At 33.2% G+C, this 23,766-nt stretch overlaps 2 protein-coding genes across 2 annotated transcripts in view; one reads left to right on the top strand and one right to left on the bottom strand.

The window, feature by feature from the left end:
* Positions 1-691: 691 nt before the first annotated feature.
* On the bottom strand, positions 692-2,026 carry LOC146998977 (zinc finger BED domain-containing protein 5-like). The gene has a single exon (XM_085810282.1). The coding sequence runs from the start codon at positions 2,024-2,026 to the stop codon at positions 692-694; it is 1,335 nt and encodes a 444-aa protein (XP_085666408.1).
* A 5,003-nt stretch (positions 2,027-7,029) lies between these two features.
* Positions 7,030-23,766, top strand: part of LOC118197663 (uncharacterized protein C8orf76-like) — a 40,061-nt gene continuing 23,324 nt past the window's right edge. The window contains exons 1-2 of the mRNA XM_035369198.2: positions 7,030-7,342; positions 17,261-17,503. Coding sequence (XP_035225089.1) covers positions 7,241-7,342; positions 17,261-17,503 — 345 coding nt within the window. The 5' untranslated portion in view covers positions 7,030-7,240. The remainder of the gene's footprint in view (positions 7,343-17,260; positions 17,504-23,766) is intronic.

Raw genomic sequence — 23,766 nt, 5'->3', positions numbered from 1 at the left:
GCACGCTTAATTTTACCTGTCGGGGTCAATTCACGGTCATCGGCGAACTTTGCACTCGAATCTAATGCGCCATCGAATCTAATGCGCACCCCAATTTTGAATACTACATTTGGCCAAAAACGATGCGCATTAGATTCGCGTAAATACGGTACTTTCAGTGCGAAACCTGGGCCTGTTTGGCTGAACACAAAGCTGATATTCTGGCTGGAATCGAAGAAAGACACACACGTAGCTCTTCGTCAACAGTTCTCAGTCTCTCTCTGTATTTGGTTTTCATAGCAATCATGCTTGAAAAGCTAATCTCACACAGATATGTAGTGGAAAAAGGGAGCAATGTCAAAATAGCTTTGTTTGCCAGAAGGGGAAACTCCTTGGCAGTATCCAACCAAAAACTGTCCAAAGGTAGATCAGCAAATCTTAGCTTGCAACCACGATTTTGTCTCAGTTCAATTAGTTCCTCCTGCTCCTGTAAAGTCATTTCCTTTCCAACAACTGATGCTGAGCTATAAGGGTCCTTAACCCAGTCAAGGCATTCAGTGGAGACTGAAGAGAAATGAAATGACAACTTCTCCTCAAGAGTTTTTAAATGCTTAACTATTATCTCACACAGTGCAGCAGTGTGAACACCTTGCCATTGCATGGTGAGTGTGAACATTTCAAGATTGCCACTTTCCACGTGTTGATGCCAGAGTTACACATTTGAACGGAATCCATTTATTTTATCTGTACTTGTAAGCAGGTTTTCATTTCGGCCTTGCATTCGGGTGTTCAATTCATTCAAATGATGAAATATATCTGCCAGGTATGCCAGCCTTGCACACCACTCATCACTTGCAAGCTGCTTTGCGTAATCTGACCCCTCATTTGTCAGAAACACTTTAAGTTCCTCCCGCAGCTCATACACACGAACCAAGACCTTGCCACGCGACAACCACCGGACCTCCGTATGAAACAGCAAGGTTTTATGTTTTACTCCCATCTCCTCACACAAAGCTGCAAATATGCGACTTTTCATGGGTCGTGACTTTACAATGTTTACCATGCGCACAACATCATCCAACACATGAACTAAGGCTGATGGTAAAGTCTTGGCTACGAGGGCCTCGCGGTGTAAAAAACAATGCGTAATCATCACATCTGGATTTCTTTCCTTCACTCTGCTTACAAAGCCTTTGGTGCGCCCGACCATGGCTGCAGCTCCATCGGTGCAGACACTTGTGCAGTTTTCCCACTTAAGTCCTCCTTGTTCAAGGTATTCTGATGTGACCCGAAAAATTTCTTCTCCTGTTGTTTTTTCTGGCAATACCTTGCAAAAAAAGAAGTTTTCTCTCATTGCATCACCATCAACAAAACGCACATTAGCTAAGAGTTGAGCATGTCCACTGATATCAGTAGACTCGTCAAGTTGCAATGCAAATTTCTCACTGATACAGATCTTTTCCAAAACCTCACTTTCGATGTCTGCAGACATGTCATTAATACGCCTGGAAATTGTGTTGTTTGAGAGAGGGACTTTGGCTATTTCCTTTGCTGCTTCAGGTCCGAGCATCTCCTCTACAATAGCTTTGCAGGCAGGAAGTATTAATGTCTCTGCCGCAGTGTGCGACTTTTTTGTCTTGGCTATAAGTTCAGCAACTTGATAGCTAGCTTTAAGAGCTCTTTCATTTACATTTGTTGTTTTTCTCATAAAAGTTGCCTGTTTCTCCATGTTGTCACGCAGGCGAACAAAATAGTCCACATTCTTGTTTTGAAGCAAAGGGTGTTTCGTTTGGAGATGGCGTTTAAGTTTGCTTGGGACCATAGCACTGTTAGCTAGCTTTTCACCACACACCACGCACAGTGGAGTTGGTTTGTGTTTATCTCCAGTGAAAGTAAATCCAACTGAAATATAGCTTTCGCTATATTGCCTTGCGCCAGAGAATTTAACCATCTTTGCTTTCTTTTGACCTCCACTCATACTCGGGCTCTCATCTGGCTCCAGATTGTGTTCAGAGTCCAGTTCTTTCCTTTTCAAAAACTTGTCCATCACTGCAGTATCAGTGTCTCTCTCCTCACAGCAGCCGTTGTCTCTCTGACACTGTGTGAGGCGTCTGCCTGCGTCTCATGGGGGCGGGGACACGGCGGACACTTGTCAAGATTGGCAGGGAGAGGAGTTATAGCACTGCACAGCGCCGTGACCACCTATGACACTGGCGGAGGGAGTGACGGGAGGAGTTATAGCGGGCGAACAGCACCGTGACACCCAGACCCGGTGGCACACCACGGTGCTTCAGACGGCACATTGGTGTGCCGCGGAACACCATATTACCATATTAAGCAAAGAAACATGTTTTTTTAAAGGTGTTTCCATATTTTTGTCCAACCCCTGTATATATATGTAAGATAAAATTATATGTATCAGATTTATAATATAACTATAAACATTAATTCTTCCGCTCTATTCTAAAATCGTAATAACTTCTCTGTATTGCGTCATTTCTAGATCATTCTACGGCCCGCGCAGCTCTGATGACTTAATAATTGGGAACTGAAACTGCCTTTGTAAACCAAAACTTTTCTCTTCGCCGTGCTTCCATGTTTCATAACTAAATACTTCAGCTTTTGCTTTGTGCTGTGCTAAGATGTAATTTCTCTGGCTTGCTTTCTATCTCAACAATATCAAAAAAGTAAATCTTCTGTGGAAAGGCATGACTAGAGTGCCAAGTGATTGTGGCCACAAATATCAGTTGCAAATAAAAATGGAATTACAACTGCCTCGAATGCCAAGTTCTTTAGATATTACCAAGTTAGCATTACTAGCATACTACGCAATCAAAATCTTCTTCAATATGGGTCTAATCACGCATCGACAGTGTTCCGTCTTTTCCTTTGCTTTTATTATGATATATATATATATATATATATATATAACTGTATAAATATATTAACATATGCAGTGAAAGAAATTCCAGGACATATATATTCTTAAATCAATCCCACCAGCGGCCGGTAAAATCGCTGAACACTAGAAGTTCGGTCCAAGGTTGGAACCCCGCGAACGGGCTGGTTGCATGGACGTTTTCGTGGTTTTCCCCATGTGTTACGTACGTTGATACGAGCTAGTTTTCCTTAGAATGTCCTCCACGAAGGCAACCCTCACTTTAGGCAGATAGCCCTCGAGACTTTGCCGTAATTACATAAAACCAAAACTAAGCACTTTTTATATGAATAAATATACACAAAACTGATGTAATATCTAAAAGTAGACCACATTTAAAAATCTGATAACTAATTATAAATCTTGCATTATAATATTGACAAGAATTTAACCGAAAATTATACAGGAATTTAACTTGTTTTATACAGGAGATTCTAGAAACTATTGGAAATTGACATTGATATCGGTACAGTTAAAACTACTTAAATAAATTTTTTAACTCAAAGCAATTTAATATAAATGTTGAATTTAGGATGTGCATAGTTTGAATTATATACTGCATATTCTTTAATGCATGTCTAATGTATTGCATTTTTATACACTACAAATAAAAGTAGAGGGAAATACATTATAATTTAAAACATAAAATTTATAAATTTATAAATTACTCATCAAAACATGAAATTAAGTACATTGATATATACATTAGTTTAAAAATTACAATTTTAAATTAAAAGTATGCACCCCTTCTTTATATGTGAAATAGGAAACTAATTTAATTAAGGCATTGGTAATGTAGAATAAATAAATAATGTAGAATCGTCAGCATCAAATGCGTTATTTCTATAGCGAAATACTCGAGTTTTTCACAAATCTTAAGAAATTAAAATATCTATTACGTACACTTTCAAAAACCATCAGTGACCTCCGCCGTCCTCAGTTTAGCTCTAAAACGACAGTCAGAAACTTAAACGACAGCTGTCCAGCTGACGGAAAAATTTCCGACGCGTCGATCTTTGTAATGTTAGAGACGATGACACCAGACTCGCTCTCTGTCGAGTAGATCGCAAAAAGCCACCCGTTCTTCTATCTGGACGGTGTCCAGACTAGGGCCCATGAACTTGAAGAATTGGAAAAAAAATGAATCTAAAAATTAATTTCGAAGGATTTTGATGCTATTAAAGTATTTCATATTCCAGTAACAATATCTACTTTCCGCGTTCAGTTTGCAAATGAACTTGGAACTAAGCGCATCTGAAGAAATTTGAATCTCGTGTGTTTTGTCGGGACTGTAGACACTATAAATTAAAAAGCGGTGTGGCTTAATGCCACAGCTATCAGAAATTCTACCAATAGAACTATTATCTTTTATACTACCACCCGTTCTACCATTAGAACTATTACCTGCGACTATTAACATCACAGCTACCAGCAGTTCTACCGCTCCACGAATGAGTGTAAGCTCCTCCAAAGCTCTGAATGCGAGGTAAAGATGGATATAGAACTTTAAATGTTGCAATAACAGTTTTGGCCATGCAGCCAACTTCAAATAATGCCCGAAGAATCCACTTAACAGAAAGAAAAAATTCATCAGGGACCAAAAGGCCCAGGCGGAGAGCCCAGATTCAAGTTCGGAAGCTAGCCCTGCAACAACTATGAAAAAAAATCTGCGAACGAATCTCAAAAATCTGTTAAGTCTGGCATTAAACTGAAGCTAGATCATAAACTGTTGCCTCTGGCAAGAATAAATCCAGAAAAACACTTAAAACTCTAGAAATGAACCTAAGAAAGACAGTTTGTGGACTCTGCAGAATAAAAATTCGAAAATAATTGAAGAGCATTCTTTGAGTTCTTGAAAATCATTAAAAAATTATTAATATTTTTTCAGACTTTTAACTCTTTGATATAATTCGAATTATTCCTCGATGAATGTCGGTGGTTTGTAGCATGTGTGTGCCTATCGATAAAATATTAATATTACTTAAACATCTTGGAAGATATCTTTGGGCAAACGTCAGTGAAAGCAGTAATTATTTTTTGCGAAAATTTTATTCTTTTGGAAGAAATCTGTAGGGTAACGTCAGGGAAGCAGTAATTAATTGTTGCAAATAATTTATTCTTATATATTTTCTTCTACTTTCGTAAAACCTCCTGTTTTAGATTTGAAGTTATGTGTATTCTGTTGTGTAGCGCATTTTCTCTCTGCTTTGCTTTTTCAGTGGTAGCATATTCTTTGATTTATTGTGTTTGTCCTATTGATTGGGTACTGACTTGTTTAATTATGTTACCTGCAACTTTCTATGTAACTTCTTTCAGCTCTATATAGAGCGCACTTAAGCTTTCGGGAGCGTTTGGAGAATACTTGCGTGTTTCTTGTGTGTTTATGCGTGTAAAGTTTTCTCTTTGGAGACTATTATAGATTTCTTACGGTATTTTACTTTGCGATGATACTCTTGAACAAGCCATTTTTTCGACAGAGGTGGGTTTCCATAAAACAGGAGCTCTTTTCATGCACTACTGAGATACATATCATGATAGGATTAGTCTTTAGATTAAGAAGAATGTGATCCCAGATGTCGTTTTCCAACAGTCTAATCGCCACGTTCACCTGACCACCTGCGACTTCTGGTTCTGAGGACACTTCAAAATTGTCGTATACAGTATTGTCAGACAGACGTATGCAGTATTGTCAGACTGCGAATTAGCTGACTTGAAAACTGCTGTGATACTTCTTTGGCAATATGAAGCAACTCCAATGATGGAACACAGAAAAAAACTTTAGCACTCAAAATGACGACATACAAAACAAGAAGAAGAAAGAATTCTAACATTTAAAAATAAATTACATTCTTCGTGCGAGAGTCGCACGTGGCACTCGAATCTGGTTTCAAATATTGCCATTCACAAATACCTTAATGTTCATCTATTTAAATTGTTTAAATACAAGATTTTAATAATATTTAAAGCTGTTACACTGCGTTATACACTACGTCACAGCACTGGCATATTCCGAGCTGCTGTGCAACATGCTTTCAATTCGCGGCAGATAATGATGAACAATGTATTTAACATTTCTTCGGTCAGTTATAGATTTTTGTTAAATAAGGTCCTTGTTAATCAGAAAACATAAATGTTTGTTAATTGAATTGTCGTTACACATTGTTAATTAAATTTTCATTGTTTCCTAGCTGACACCATAGCATTTTTGTTCACTCCCAGCATATTTTAATTCACAGATTACCATAACAATAAATCATAAACTAGCATATAGAGATGGATCCATATTTTAATAGATCTTCATTTTTACAGAAATAGATTTACGTGTTTTGTATGCATAGATCTCTTAGTCCACATATGATACAAAGCATTCGAACCATTTCTTCAAAGCAGTGATATGTTAAGGAGAAAGGAGAATTATTTTAAAATATCAAAATTACACTCTTTGCAATATAACAAATGTAAAATTCTAAATGAAATGATCAAACAAAGAATTTAAAAATACATTATTATTATTTTTCTCCCCGATATTGAGTAATGAGCACGAAATAAAAGTGCTATATGTGCATACAGGCTACAAGGCTTTTGCTCGCTCTAGGAAATAATGAACATAGTGCGGTCAGAAAGAGAAAATCATGGTTATGGCAAAGTCGTGATTGTGGGTAAGAGCAGGTAGAAAGATATGTTTATGGTAGTTAGACAAGGTAGAAAGCCAGATTATGGTAACAGCATATCTACCTAATATAGTATTCTTCAAATGTGCGTCGGCAATAATTAGCACAAACATTGTTAGAACACTTTGTTTGCAATGAGTTGAACTAATAACATAAACAACGGCACTGTTAAATCAAGGGGCAACTAGCAAAGCATGAACTTCGTTGGGCCACAAAATAGGGGATAAGTTTTTTCCAGCAACCTTATTATGAAAAAATAATAAGTATTACATCATATCCAAAAAGTTATAAAGTACTAATGAAAGCCTCTAAAAATTTATTTTTACCATACTAAATTTGTTTCTTTTCTCTTTTTGCTAAATTAAAAGAAAAATTTCAAAATTTAAGAACAAATGTAACGGATAATCTTCGCACGTTGTCGCTGCGATCGAAGTTTGAAGGTCAATAGCTCGTAAATGGAGAGAAAATACACATACGCCTTGCATCGATTTTTTCTTGTTAATATGCAGAGTGTAGTCTCTGAAAACGTGTTCGTTTGAGTTTTTGCCGTTGCTGATGTTTAGAATTTTATGACAAATTGATAAAACAGCAGCTTCTCATTCAAGTATTCTTGGTTCGTAAAATATTTCTGTAATGTTGGCAGAATTTTCTCATGGATATCGGAGCTGAATTTGACGACGATTTTTTCGAAAAACCTAAAGAAAAACAACTCACCAAACCATTAGATTATGAAGCTAAAATTTTTGTGCCACTGGTAAGTCTACTGATTAGCAAGTCTTGAGTTATTATTATACTTTATCAATATGTGTCACCCAGGCATCCTGCTTGAAGATGTTTTTTGATGTCAAGGAAATATTCTCTTGTCTAATTATATTTTCACGTGGTTTTCCTTGAGCACTTAACTCTTGAGGCCACCCTGCAGTTTTCTCTCATTTATCCAATTTGTGCTGTGTGTTGCATTATTATAAAGTACTTAATTTATTAATTGTTAAGTTCTTTTGTATACAGTTCTGTTAATTGAAGTGGTTGAAAATGTTTGTGTTTAGTAATACACATGTGTATTCAGCAGTCAGTTAAAATAACCTTAAGTCGCTAAATTCGATAATATTTAGTGACATATAATCTGGAATAATATTTTAAAATATTGTATTATTTAATGCAATAATGTTATTTGAAAAGTATGTGAACTTAGTAATTTGTACTCTTTTATGATATATGCATTTTATTCAGAATTATTACCTTCAAACGGAATAGTTTCAGTTCAGAGTTTTTGGAACCCAATTTTAGCATTGTTTATTTAGGGAATGGCTAATCAGTATGCAAGTATAAATTCTCTATCACTCTTGCCATTTTAAAATTTGTATTTGCTTTTATAGCACTTTTTAACGGTAAAAGAATTTTCAATGAATAGTTCTTCATTATGAATTTTTATTTTAAATAATAATTCCCTATGTTTTCTTACCGATGTGTTTATATGTCTATATACTATGTATAACTATATATATTCTTTGAATGACCCGTTTACTACTCATCGTATATGTCCCATTTTTGCTACTCATCATAAAGTAGCCAAATCCCGTGTGCACCGGATACTAGGATTAAACCGTAAGGCATAGCCCACATGTGTTTTGTCATACATATTTTTGAGCACGAGGCATCAGGGTATTGTAGAAATTTATGCAATTCAAACATGAACTCGGTATGACTGAAGCTATATGAACAGATCAACTTGTATGGATGAGAGTGTATTTGTCTTGTAAAGATGCATATAAAATGCAAAATGTGTTGCCTTTCTGGGAAAAGTTGTAACTGAAATTACTTGTGTATTTTTAACAAGGGATTATCGCTTAATTATTTCAGAAATTTGTCATAGACCGCAATAGTATCTTTGAACTGAAAATTTATATATAAATTTCTCTTATAATCCATGTCTCACTGGTTATTGTTTGATACAATAAGTAAGAAAAAAAATGTTTTCCCTTTTATGCCAGAGAATTAAAATCCTATGGGAAGACGTGATTCCTTATGCAGTTCAGAACCTTTTATGCCTTATGTTAATATCTGCACATACGTTCATATTTTTTCTATTTGTATTTGTGATTAAGAATTATGCAAATGAGAGAAAAAGTTAGTTAATCTTAGGTATACTGTCATTTTATTCTAGTTCCAAAGAGCAAAATATCTTCTCTTTGCTTGGCATTAATTTTTTACAGTTTTATGGCTTTTTATGCCATAATCATGTTATATTTACTTGGTATTTCATTTTTTGACCTTCAGATATGTATTTTTATACATAATTGATATTTTGCTTTTTGTTCAGGTATATGTACTCGAAAATGAAGTTACCTAAAAGAAAGCTAGCAATCGGCCAATTTAGAAAAATAATCCTTAAAACAATAGCATTAATAGTTTTTCTCTGACTGGCTTTATTCAGTAATGAGATTTGCCACTTGTTATTACATGTATAATATTAAATTATTATTAGGTATATATATTTGATTATTATTTTTAATATTTTGCTTTCTTTAATGATTTAAATATAATTTTACTGAATGCAAGTTTATGAAAACAGAAACAAAAATAAGTAAATATACAAATTTAAATAATAAATGCTGGTATTCTTCTATTATCGGGACTGGATTCATCAGAAATGTATATAAGTGTGTCCATGTATATACATACAGACACACATACAGACACGTGTATGTGTATATACATTTGTGAATCTGGTCACGATAACAGAAGAGTACCTAAATGCTACTTAAATACATATCTTCATGAGCAGATCTACAAACCCATTTCGGTTGATCTTTGGATTATGGTAACTTGGCGAAAATTTGGCGACCAACTCTGCTACAGCAACCCTCTGTTTTTTTTTGTTTTTTTTTTTCCGCCACCATTTTGTCTTCACGAAGTAAAGACATGTTTCTTTTCTTTTTATTTACTCAACACTTTTTCCAACAATCTACTAGCCGAATTACACTTATGCTAGAAATTTTATGGAACAAAACTGCTTAATCATGACAAGAATTAACTGCAAAATTGGGACAAAGTGCAGAATCGCAAACTCCTTGCCGCGTTTTTCAAAATCGCACATACACAGTAACCATGTACACGTCAACTTATTTTTACTTAAAAAAACATCCCAGAATTGCACAAAAATGGCATTGCGCACACTCTTGACTTTATCCATCTAAACTGCTATTTTCTCATAAATTACAAAAATTTGCATGAAAATGCAGGAAAATTTTGTGAATCTTTAAACTCGGTAAAAAGCACATACATGAAATTACCTGATCGTGAAAAATTGTATACCCTATCCAAGGATGAACATTTCCACGTATAATATAAATAAAATATCCAAAAACTTTTACCTCGAAATTATCTATTATAAACGTCACCAACAAATCTATAACAAAACATTAAAAATGGTTACAAATACTTAGTCTCAAATATTTTAATTATTTCCCATGCATGTTTACTTCCACTGACACATTTACCAAATTGGGTTGATCTTTACATTATGGTAACTTGGGTCTTTTTTAGGCGAAAATTTGCCGACCAACTCTCCTACAGCAACCCTCTATTTTTTTTTCCCCGCCGCCATTTTGTCTTCACGGAGTAAAGACATGTTTCTTTTCTTTTTATCTACTGAACACTTCTTCCAACAATCTACTAGCCGAATTACATTTATGCTAGAAATTTTATCTAACAAAACTGCTTAATCATGACAAATATTCACTGCAAAATTGGGAAAAAGTGCACAATACCATACTCCTTACGCGTTTTTCAAAATAACACACACACATAAACCATGTACACGCCGACTTATTTTTACTTAAAAAAACATCCCAGAATTACACAAAAATGGCATTGCGCACACTCTTCACTATATCCATGTACACTGATTTTTTCTCATAAATTAGAAAAATTTCACGAAAATACATGACAATTTTCTGAATCTTTAAACCCGGTAAAAAGAACATATATGAAATTACCTGATCGCGAAAAAGTTTATACCCTTTCCAAATATGAACATTTCCACATATAAAATAAATAAAATATCCAAAAACTTTTACCTCTAAATCATCTATTATATTATACACGTCACCAACGAATTCATACTGCAAGCATTACAAATACTTAGTGTCAAATATTTAAATTATTTCCATGCGCATTTACTTCAACTTAAACGTATACCAAATTCCTACAAACATAAAATTCACAAAATAACTATCATTTAATTAAAATATCACTAAACCATGTACACGTCGACTTATTTTTACTTAAAAAAACATCCCAGAATTGCACAAAAATGGCATTGCGCACACTCTTCACTATATCCCTGTACACTGCTTTTTTTCTCATAAATTAGAAAAATTTCACGAAAATGCATAACAATTTTTTGAATCTTTAAACCCGGTAAAAAGAACATATATGAAATTACCTGATCGCGAAAAAGTACATACCCTTTCCAAATATGAACATTTCCCCGTATAAAATAAATAAAATATCCAAAAACTTTTACCTCTACATTATCTATTATATTACAAATGTCACTAATTAATTCATACCTTTACTTCATTACAAATGGTTACAAATACTTAGTGTCAAATATTTAAATTATTTCCATGCACGTTTACGCAAATTACTTTACTTCCACCTTACATTTAGAACAATGCATAAAAATAATATCCTCAAATAATTAAAAATACTAACTTACCTATTCTTCTTCAGAATCTTGATTACGTGTCCGATAAACTTTTCTTATTTCTGTTTCAGGATCTTTAAAATCATACATATAGTTCACACCAAGGTACCAGGTAAAATAAATAACTTAATAAAACATCTTTACTTCTATCTCGCACAACCTTAAAGAAACACTTATTACCCCATTCAATCCCACTAAATACGCATTTCGAATTCACTTTAGTTAGGGCCATGGGATCCAAAAGTTAACAAACACTGTTTCACACAACACAGAATAAAGGCAAAAACAAATTTTCAAAATTTTTTCTCGATTTCCCCCCTTTTCCGATTAAAGAACCGTAATTCGTCCATTAATATCACATGACATATCACATGATCTCTGATTTCCCTCACACAAAATAATGCATAATCGGAACTGAGTACTGCTCACATTATTACCAAAGTCCCAGGTAGTAACCCTTATCGCCTCCAAAATGTCGCCAAACTACCAGTTACCATATTGTAAAGATCACCCCCAAATTGCTACAAACATATAATTCACAAAATACCTATCATTTAATTAAAATATAATTAAACCATGTACACGTCGACTTATTTTTACTTAAAAAAACATCCCAGAATTGTACAAAAATGGCATTGCGCACACTCTTCACTTTATCCATGTAAACTGCTTTTTTCTCATAAATTCGAAAAATTTCACGAAAATGCATGAAAATTTTGTGAATCTTTAAATTCGGTAAAAAGGACATATATGAAATTACTTGATCGCGAAAAAGTATATACCCTTTCCAAGGATGAACATTTGCACGTATAAAATAAAATATCCAAAAACTTTTCCCTTTAAATTATCTATTATAAACCTCACCTACCAATTTCTAACGCAAACATTAAAAATGGTTTCAAATACTTAGTGTCAAATACAAATAAATTAAAAAACACTACTTAAAATATAAATAAGCACATACATTAAATTAATAAAAATTAGCTTACAATCCTAATTACTTTAAACTAAATCATTGCTAATAACAATTTTCCAATAATACCAAATTAATTTATTTACTCCTTACATTTAGGACAAAGCATAAAAATAATATCCTCAAATAATTAAAAATACTAACTTACCTAATCTTTTACAGAATCTTGAGTGCATGGCAGATTACAAAATGTCCATTTTTACCAGATTTCTTGCACCGCCATTCAAACTATCTGTAATTTCCTTCCTTTCACACAATCTCATTTCATACCCACATGTTGGACATTCATACTTATCCGCAATTAAGCAATTCTTTTCAATTACACATAAATGGAATAAAAATTTCGGATTTACTTTATATAGGGCCATGGGATCCAAATATTAAACAACACTGTTTCACAGAACATAGAATGAAACTAATGCTGTACAGCAGATATTTTTACAAATTTACACCCTTTTCTGATTAAAGAACGGTGATTCGTCCATTAATGTCACATGACATATCTCATGATCTCTCATTTCCCTCACAGAAAATAATGCGTAATCGGAACTGAGTACTTCTCACATTATTCCCAAAGTCCTAGGTAGTAACCTTTATCGCCTCCAAAATGTCGCCAAACTACCTGTTACCATATTCCAAAGATCAGCCCCCATATCATTTAGAGGGTTAATATGTAAAAAGTTCGGTAAAAGTAGATTTAAAGGTACCCCTTGACGATTTTTGGCGATGCATGGATACCAAGTTTGTGCAATTCTGTGACGACTTGTTATTTTGGCTTGCATGCAAAAAGTTGCCACTACACAAAGCCAAAATAACAAGATAAAGACATGCACAAACTCGGTATCCATGTACACATCAACTTATTTTCACTTTAAAAAAATATCCCATAATTGCATAAAAATGGCATTGCGCCCTACCTTGACATTATCCATGTACACATCGACCTATTTTCACTTGAAAAAAATCCCAGAATTGCACAAAAATGGCATTGCGCACTCGAGTTTTCCATGTACACATGGATATATTTTCACTTAAAATCTCGAAGGAGCACCCATTTCTACAATAAAGGCAGACAAAAAATGCATAATCACAATAAACTGCATTTTAAACTAAACATAAAAAAGGAAAAACCTGTTATGCATATAAGCACTGCACAAAGCAAATATTCACTTATTTAGAAATTCCTTCTTCTTCAGTCTGTGTCGCATAAAATTCCTTAACAGCATACAAAAACTTCCTAAAATCATCTGAACTCGAATCCGTATATCGGCGTCACCATGTGAATTTCACAAAAATAAGAGTAAAAAATATCACGTAGTTCCAGACTGTCCGGAAAATGGCTACTAAGTAAATCTTCATTTACATGCCAGTCAATTAATGCACTTTTCCCCTTTCGTTCCAAATCATACAGAAACTTCGAATTAATCTTACTACATTCAGCTATTCTACTGTCTAAACAATGAAACAAGCAATGTACTTCTTAACAACACACTCCACGAAAGCCTTACAAAACATCCAATGATTCAAAATTTCTTGGGGTTAATCTTCGGATTATGGTAACTTGGTGAAATTTTGGCAACCAACCCTGCTACAGCAACCTGCTAGTTTTTTTTTTTTTTTTTTTTTTTTTTTTTTTTTTTTTTAGACGCCATTTTGTTTTTACGAAGTAAAGGCTTTTTTTTTTTTTACTCAACATTTTTTCCAACAATCTGCTAGCCGAATTACGCTTATAATAGAACTTTTATGGAACAAAAATGCTTAATCATGACGAAGATTAGGTGCGAAATTGGGAGAAAGTGCAGAATCGTCCACTGCTTGCCGCGTTTTTAAGAATTGCACATACACGGTATCATCCACGCACACATCGACCTATTTTCACTTTAAAAAAAAATCTCAGAATTGCACAAAAATGACATTGCGCACACTCTTGACTTTATCCATGTACACTGCTAAAGTCCTAGCTAGTAACCTTTATCGCCTTATCAAAATGTCGCCAAACTACCTGTTACCATATTCCAAAGATTAGCCTTTCCTGGAATAATGCGAGCAATTATGTCATATTAGGGCTTTCATAACGTTCAAGTACTCAGGTTACCATAAGTGAAACAACAACTTGGCGATAAACAAAATAGTGACTTCGCGATAAATGAAACAACAACTAAAGTTCTAAAACTCTCCGTATATAGTAGCTTAGATAAACTGTTATTTGGCAAAACAAGGAAGTACTTGAACTCGTATTATCAAGAATCCATTAGCTTTGTGATAGAGCAGTTTTTAATTATTGGATTTTAAGGAAAATTTTTCGGCAAATGCCGTTTGCGCAAAAAGTTCGCTTTGGTGAGCTTAATCATATTTTGTTAAACGATGTTTGGCATTTGAAAGAAAGAGACTTGCAGTAAAAATATGTTTGCAGGTGCCAATTGGCGGTACATGGGCACAGAGTCTGAATTCTTTGACTTGCTTTTTTACTTTGTGTAGTGCCGATTTTTGCTCCAAAACCAGGAGGAAATGTTGTTAACAAGTCTAAGGATTGGTCAGTCTCGTGTCGCACACAGCTACCTTTTGAAGGCCAAAAGTGAACCTTTTTGTTCTTTCTGCTGAAGTGTTCTGACAGTGCATCACTTTTTAGTTGACTGCACACGCTTCGTTTAAAGTATTTTAATGACTCTTGACTTGCCTCTTGACTGAATAATCAGGAAAGAGGTCAATACTAATTTATTTCAGTATTTGAAAGAAACAGGGGTTGATCTTTACATTATGGTAACTTGGCGTTTTTTTGGCGAAAATTTGGCGACCAACTCTCCTACAGCAACCCTCTATTTTTTTTTCCCGCCGCCATTTTGTCTTCACGAAGTATAGACATGTTTCTTTTCTTTTTATCTACTGAACACTTCTTCCAACAATCTACTAGCCGAATTACACTTATGCTAGAAATTTTATCTAACAAAACTGCTTAACATGACAAATATTCACTGCAAAATTGGGAAAAAGTGCACAATACCATACTCCTTACGCGTTTTTCAAAATAACACATACACATAAACCATGTACACGCCGACTTATTTTTACTTAAAAAAACATCCCAGAATTGCACAAAAATGGCATTGCGCACACTCTTCACTATATCCATGTACACTGCTTTTTTCTCATAAATTAGAAATATTTAACGAAAATACATGAAACTTTTCTCAATCTGTAAACCCGGTAAAAAGAACATATATGAAATTACCTGATTGCGAAAAAGTAATGAACATTTCCACATATAAAATAAATAAAATATCCAAAAACTTTTACCTCTAAATCATCTATTACATTATACACGTCACCAACGAATTCATACCGCAACCATTACAAATACTTATTGTCAGATATTTAAATTATTTCCATGCACGTTTACTTCAACTAAAACGTATACCAAATTCCTACAAACATAAAATTCACAAAATAACTATCATTTAATTAAAATATAATTAAATTCAAAAACACTACTTAAAATATAAATGAGCACATATATTAAATTAATACATACATAACTACCCATTTCGAATTCACTTTAGTTACGGCCATGGGGTCCAAAAATTCACGAACACTGTTTCACACAACACAGAATAAAGCCAAATACAAAATTTCCAGATTTTTTCCCGATTTCCCCCCTTTTCCGATTAAAGAACCGTAATTCGTCCATTAATATCACATGACATATCCCATGATCTCTCATTTCCCTCACACAAAATAATGCGTAATCGGAACTGAGTACTGCTCACATTATTACCAAAGTGCCAGGTAGTAACGTTTATCGCCTCCAAAATGTCGCCAAACTACCAGTTACCATATTGTAAAGATCAACCGAAACAGGTTTTTGATAATATCCTTGTATATTAATGTAATTTAAACATGCATTTAATATTTTATATCAATCGTGAGTCACTGCTTCACATTTCATATTTTTATATAAATCATAAGTAACTTCATTTAAATATTCATCATTTTATTACTTCTTTTGATTTTGTATATCTGTTGTGTTAAATTTGTGATTGTGCTTAATTGTTTTGTGTATTTTAATTGTGTACTCTCAAAATGCGTCTGGTGCTAATAACCTTTTCAGGTTATGCACCATTTAAACCACTAAACCACATTTGTAAAAATGTTATTTTTTTGTATACCTGATGGCAATTGGTCATTTATTACCTTTGTTCTAAATCAGCTCATGAATGTGATAAATTTTGGGGTCTACTTTGATGACAATCAAACTGTGTATTTTTATATAATGAAGATGCAGTCTGTCTTGACCAGTCATATGCAGTTCATTATTTTTGGCATAGCATAATTAACAGTGAACAGCTAAATTGTCACAGGAGCTAATTTTGTATAAAAAATTATATGTTTCACTTAATAACAGTACCTAGTCTAGTTTGTGATAGAGTAAAAAGAGATGATAGAATATCTTGATTTGGGTAAACCTGGATTAAGAATCAATGGTAAAGTTACTTAGCATTTCAATCAAGGGACGTAGTAATTGTTGTATTGTAGAAGTATAAAATGATTGCAATCATTTGCACTTCTGCAGCTGAAGAAGTAAGGTTCTATAATTAAACCTTCGAAACTGGTCCTGCAAATTTATGAATATTATGCTGAATCTTGTTCCTTTAACTTCTCCAATGATTATTATTCGGCATATAATTTTAACTCGAATAATGTTTTCTTATTATTGGTTGTAAAGGCTTGTCTGAATATTAGTGGATAAGAGATTTCAGTTTCACTTTTGCCATTATGTAAGTGCATGCATTCCCTGCATTAAATAAGAATCATATGATATCCATTTAGAAAAGGCACACTTCAGAAAGATAATTTTATTATTAAATGCTAAAATGTGAACTCAATTAAAAAAGAAACTTAAGAGGTTATTATAAATTTAAGTGAGAATATTATCTTACATGCATATTTTTTATTTTATAGTAAATAGTTTTAATTTTATTCGCTTTTTTCAGTGGTACATGAAAACTGAGATGGCTGAAAACGAAAGTGCTGATGTGCTAGTAGCTTTGAAGCACAAAGCTGACTTCTATTATTATTCTTCAGATTTTGCCAAAGCAGCAGAAACATATGAACAGTGTTTAGAGATAGTTCCTCCTGCTAATAATACTTGGAAAAGAGAATTTATGGAAAATCTGTCTCGTTCATTGCTACATCTTGGAAATGCCGAAAAAGCCTTAGAATGGAGTTTAAAACTGGTAATGACTTTCTCTCTCTTTTGCCAAGTATTTCTGAAAGTAGTTCTTTTTAGTTAATGTCTCATTGTATTGTATTATTTACTGTAATCATATTTGGCTTTTAGAAATAATCTGCCATTTTCAAATTTGTGTGCAGTGACTTAAACAGGCTGGAACATAAGTTTAAAACAACTAATAATAATAATAATTATTAGGTAATTTTCCATTTTGCCGGCGCAAGCGATAAAGTCGCCAAAAATGGTACTACGGATGCCAAACGGAATATCCTCGCTGGTAACCTTTTACGCCTCATTTTTAAAACAAGTCGCAGCCGTTTCTTATCAGATTGATTGTTTCTCTCAAAACTGGCATATAATTACATAGAAGTTTTACCAGCTAGTTCACTTTTATGCTCTAAGGCCATTCGCGGTAATTAAGTCAATTAGGATGCAATCACACCGCTCACCCGAAAGCGAAAATATAGAAAAGGCAAAGTCAAGGGTTAAATTCATCCATTCTAATGAGAATGCACTAGCGAAGTAAAAGCACTGCGGTTTACACAATTTCTGAGTAAGCTATTTGTACGGATTGAAATAATTCTTGTATTTAAACTTGTATTCCAAATTAAGATTTAGCGTGAAATTAATGTAAATAATTACTGAGACAATTAGAGTTTTGTAGCGTAGTTTACGTGAAATGAGATCACTTGGAGTCACGTGATATGAAACAGCGAATCAGTATGTTGTACATGAAAGCATAGTAAATTCTTAAAATTGTGTCTTTTTACAAATTTATTGTCTTTATTTATTGTCTTTTTACAAAATTTTAAACGATATTAAAATGTTTATGCCTTCAAAATAAAAATTTCTTAAAACTAACATTTCTTAACGTTGTGTATGTGTATACTCTGTGTTGTCGCCAATAAAGTATGCTTGGCGAGATTTGCGCCGGCGAAACGGAAAAGTACCTTATCATAAATTCTTATAATTGTAAAGCAAACTATAACTTTGTAATATTTCTTGGTAATGTTCTGTTATTGGGACCGGATTTAGAAATGTATGTATGTGCATATATGTGTATATGTATACACACACAATCATTTATATACATGCATGCATACATTTTTGAATTTATATTGATAACAGAATAGTACCTATTTCTTTTCCTTTTTGTTGAGAAAAAAAGGTTACCGGAACCACTGCAATAGATTGTATTCTTTGATTTAGCTTTTCAGTTGAATTACAGGCTAAAAAAAAAAATAAGAGTGCTTATTAAAACTATTTTGTGATGAAAAAACTATAAAAATTCGTCTGCTTCTAAACAATGGAACAGGACAAAAAAAGTGTGTTTAATAGAGATTGGTTCGTTAAGTCATAGAATCTACCTGATAATTATAAACTGCTGCATTCTTATGTTCACTAGAACAGTCATATGTAGTAAAAGTCTGATAATTCGGTATCTAATAGTTCAGAATATCTGATGACATCCATTTCACCAGTATTCTTATCACAAAGTAGCACTGCTGCCTTTCATTTCTGTAAAGTTTTGGTGTTGCTTATTCCATATTCAATTAGTCTGTTGTTTAAAACTTTATATACAATTTCCTTTCTTTTCTTTAAAATATTAATAATGTAATGGAATGAATACTTATAATTTTAAAAGTACACGAAAGGCTGGATATTATGAATCAACTGAAAGAAGATTTATGATGGAGAACTATGTATTAGATCAGAAATTTATAGTATCAAAAAGCAGAAAAAAAACTGCAGGATTTCCTATCTGTCTGCTGTTTCTAAAAATATTGATATTTTCAAATATTTTTTAATTAAAAAAAACACAATTAGTAGGTCTAAAATAATACAGTGTACAGGGATTTGAAGGTCAGTTTGTAATCAGATCTGTGCTAATGGAAGAAACTATGCTATGTCATGAAGTAATAAGTTTGCCAAATAATAGCTGTTTGTTTTCAGATGGATGGCCTGTAATTTATAGAACTCAGTCGTATGTTTTAATGATAACTGTTCTAACATGGCTTTCTATCTCCTTGTTGCAGCTTTAATTGCTTAACGACCGCACCCAAAATATCTCAGGAATAGATGCCGTTTCAATTTTCCCAAGAACGAGTTAACTCGAGTGCTGAAAATTTTACGGATATTTAATGCCATCGCCCATAATATTGCATGGCAATCGACACTCTGCCATGCACATGTTTTCTTAGCTGTGGGAGGGGTCCAAGAGGCTTTTGTGATTACTCTTGAGTGGTAACGGCGGTATTTGTTGTCCACACTGTGATGTTCCTCTATGTGTTACACTACATTTCAGACTGTACCATACGGACATTTATAATTTGTAAATTATATTTACATGATTTTTACTTTAGCTCTTATTATCTCAGGAATTTTCGGCATAATTTTTAATATAAATTCGGTCATTAAGCAGTTAAAAATAATTTTGCACAGCTTGACCTTTTTAGTAACTCTGAAATTGATTTGCTTTTGAATAACAATAATTTACTCACAACCTGTGAAATTATTACAGAAAACGTTATCATATTTTCCACCAAATGTAATAAAAAAAAGAATTTGTTGTAAAATACATAAATGATGTGGAAAATTCAACAAAGATTATGTGGTGTGAAGATGGTAAAGTGTTAAATACATTTTAAAATTCGCCTAAACAATTGGAGGGAAAAATTAATATTCATATTTTATGGAAAAGTTTTGAGAAAAAGGCAGAGAAGAATAGTTAAATTGTTTTTTAAAAAAATTCATGCAAAGGCTATAATGATTTGAAAGCAAAAAACAGTTAAATATAATTAAACTGTAATAAATTCATTTACTAATGATAATTTCTAATAAACTTTCCATTAACTGTATTTGCAGAATTAATGTATGCAGCTTTTTTATTCCTCAATACATTCAATATTACAAAATTCAGTAACGTCATTTTGCAGCAACATAAAATGGTACTTCTTTGTTATAGCTAAATTTTGTCTTGCTCCTATTGCATGCTGGGGGCCCACCAGCGACCGAGCGGTAAAGTCTCTGAACACTGGTAGTTCGGTCCGAGGTTCGAATCCCACGAATGGGCTGGCTGCATGGGCGTTTTCGTGGTTTTTCCCATGTGTAACGTGTATACGAGCCAGTTTCCCTTAGAAAGTCCTCCACGAAAGGCATCCCAGCCCTAGTGTGCTTTGCCATAATTAAATACACCACAACACCTATTGCATGCTGAATTAAGCATGAATTGTATTAGTTATTTACTATACCTACGTTTATTTCTTGCACATGCTTAAAACTAATCTGAGTCCTGAATAAACTCCCGCATATACTTAAGGCTTTATCTAGGGCCGGTGCTAGATACTGCCTGGTGCAGTCTCTACAGGTTCTAAATTCTGCTACAAAGCGCCTTCCTAAGTTTTAAATTTTAACCACGTCTAAACTTTGGATCCCAGTGCATTCCCTAAATCATAAAAAACTTCTCATACCGTAATTTTGCCGTCCGGTGCTGACATATTCCACCGTCGCTTCTGGGTTTATGGTGAATAATATATGAGTTATTCTTAATTAAAATAGCACTAAGTGTAATCTTTTGGCATATGAGTTTCATTAACAAAATCTATTTTTAGCATATGAAAAGAAATTTTTGTTGAATTTTTCCTCGTCAATATTTCTTAGAGCATTTAAAAATCTATAATCATCACCAAGCATAATATTAGCATAAAAGGTTGCCATACTCTTGTTATTCAATTCCTAATATAAAAAAAGTTTAGACATCACTGCATGAGTTATTACTGAAGCTGTCATGTATTGATAAACATACGGTGATGAAAGCAAAATATAATAAATAATGACTTGCCAGATCGGCATCTGGGATATAAAATAGGTGAATGTTTCGGTTTGAGATGTATGCCAAGCAGACACCCAGCTCCGGAACCAAATTGTTAATCTCACAAATTTATGCTTACATGATTGTTTTTCCATAACGAGGTATTTTATTTAGTGCATAAGTGAAATTAAGAATCGGAATTTTAAAGTGAAAATCTCCGCATGTTTTACTATGGAAGGAAAAATCAAATGTGCATGCATAAAGCATACAAAAAAAAAAATGTCTGTGGCTTTGAAGTCTGGATTTTAGATCATTCTGGATAATTGATGTCCGGATTTTGGACTTTGTACTGTATAGACAAAGATTAAGTAAGTCCTTCTGCAGTATTAGCACAGCTTTTGGATTTGAAGTTGTATTATTATTGCTTTGTTTCATAAGTACCATCTTTCATGATTTTCAGTTGATTTCAATTCCTGATTTCAACAATTTAGTACATATTTCTCCTGACATTCTCTTATTATTAAAATTTCTGGTAATTTTATGTAGTTTGGCATATTATTTCATTAGTTGCACATTAAACTGTGATTTCTGTTTGAAATTTCCTCTCTAACAATACCTTAAAATAATATATACAAGGCTGTTTGATTAGTGAGATAATACAATGTGTTACCACTATGCATGTCAGAGTATATATATATCTCAAAACATGCTCTAGATTTTCCAGTCAAGCTCTGCAGCTGGTCGTCTCGCCATTACTAGCCACTGAAGTCAAAATAAGAAAGTAATAAATAAGTAAAAAAGTTCTTCTGTACATTTTCTTACTATCAAACAGTTTATCTTTCTTTAAGATATTGTTTAAAAATCTAGGATATTTTGTCATAGTTGTCTGTAAAAAAGGTAAAATGCACATTTAAAAACACATAAATTGACTTTTCATGTATTTTTTGCCAAGGAAATGTAATATATTTGCTATGTGTCACCTATTATTAAAAGGGCCCCCCTTCGCTTGCTGGAAAGACGGATATTCTTAAACTGAATATCCGTGATGGTCTTGCATTTAATTTTCTTTTTGTGAGGATTCTGAAAGAGTTCTTGAGAGTATTGAAAATTGAGAAATTTAAAGTTATTTTATTATTGCAGATAAAACATTAGAAATGCTCTTTTATCTTCATTCAGTGTTTAGCAGTTGTTTCTTAATATGTCGACTGTGGCAGTCGATATGTAATCCTATCTCTGTTGATTCTCTCCCCTTGATAACCATAGGATTTTGTCTCAGAGAAGTTATGCTGCCACCTAATGTCGGAACATTTTATCTCACATCACAGGCATGCTAAATTCATGGTATTTCCTTTCCAAAATATCTCGGAAGCATATGTGCACAACTAGTATTGTGTATACATGATCCCTTCTGCTTGGCTTTTAATTTCCATCCTTGATAATCAACCATTTTGTATTTGCCACATTTAGTCACTGCTGTCATTTTTAGTTTTTAAACATAGTTGTCTGTTTTCTGAATATTTACCTTTCAGTGCTATACTGTGTTTTTTATACAATAAACATTATTCATTTTTACTATGTGTCCGAGGCTTAATGATGAAACTAAAAATGCTAATATGATGATAAAGATACCTCTTTCAATATTATAACCTTTTTACTGTAAGAAAAAGCTAGCTGTCTTTTGTCTTCATATGTTCATATTCATTGAATAAATAATTACATCAGTGCATATTTGTGTTATGATATTCTATCAGTGCATGTTTGTGTTATGCATATCAAAGTAATGAAACCTTAAAAATTGAAGTTTTTTAATCCTTCGAGCATTTAGAACATTTTACAAATAGTATCAATTATATATCAATTTATTATAGAAAGTTTGCTTCTTAAAGAATAGATATGACAAATAAAGCATTGCTATTATATTACATTAGAAATTTGTGTGAGAGAAATGTAATAAGGGACTTACTTATCATTTCAACATTTATTCATGTAATGACTGAAAAGTATTTAATAGCTTAAGTTTTGAACTGAAGACACTCAATAGTTTTGACGAAATGAAATGTATTGGCGTATGCATAGATGAAATTTAGTCAACAAGTGGAATTTGTTGCTAGCATAGGAAAACTGGTTGCTAAGGTGATATTAGAAAAATTAAAGCAGACCATATATGAATCGTTTACAGTTATTAATTTCATTAAAAGTAAACTGGTAAGTTCCAGACATTTTTAGCTGCTTTACAAAGATATTGGCAAAAGTCAAAGGCAAAATTGAAATTGTGGCATCACCATTTGTAATCAGAGTAGAATTTTGAGGAATTTCCAAACCCAAAAACTTTTCTTGATTCGAATGAAGAATAACAGTCACCCCCCCCCCCAAAGAAAGCTCGGTGCATTACTTGTCATTTAAAAATTTTCTGTAAATATTTTTCTGCCTCAAATCCCAAAAATAACTGGATTAGA

The sequence above is a fragment of the Stegodyphus dumicola genome, chromosome 2 (assembly GCF_044657685.1).
Source record: "Stegodyphus dumicola isolate Sdum_Otavi_A_Nest chromosome 2, ASM4465768v1".
Lineage (NCBI taxonomy): Eukaryota > Metazoa > Arthropoda > Arachnida > Araneae > Eresidae > Stegodyphus > Stegodyphus dumicola.
This window is presented reverse-complemented; position numbering and strand designations above follow the sequence as displayed.

Coding starts and splice junctions, on each gene's coding strand:
- LOC146998977 (XM_085810282.1), bottom strand. CDS start 2,026: ATGGACAAGTTTTTGAAAAGGAAAGAACTGGACTCTGAACACAATCTG.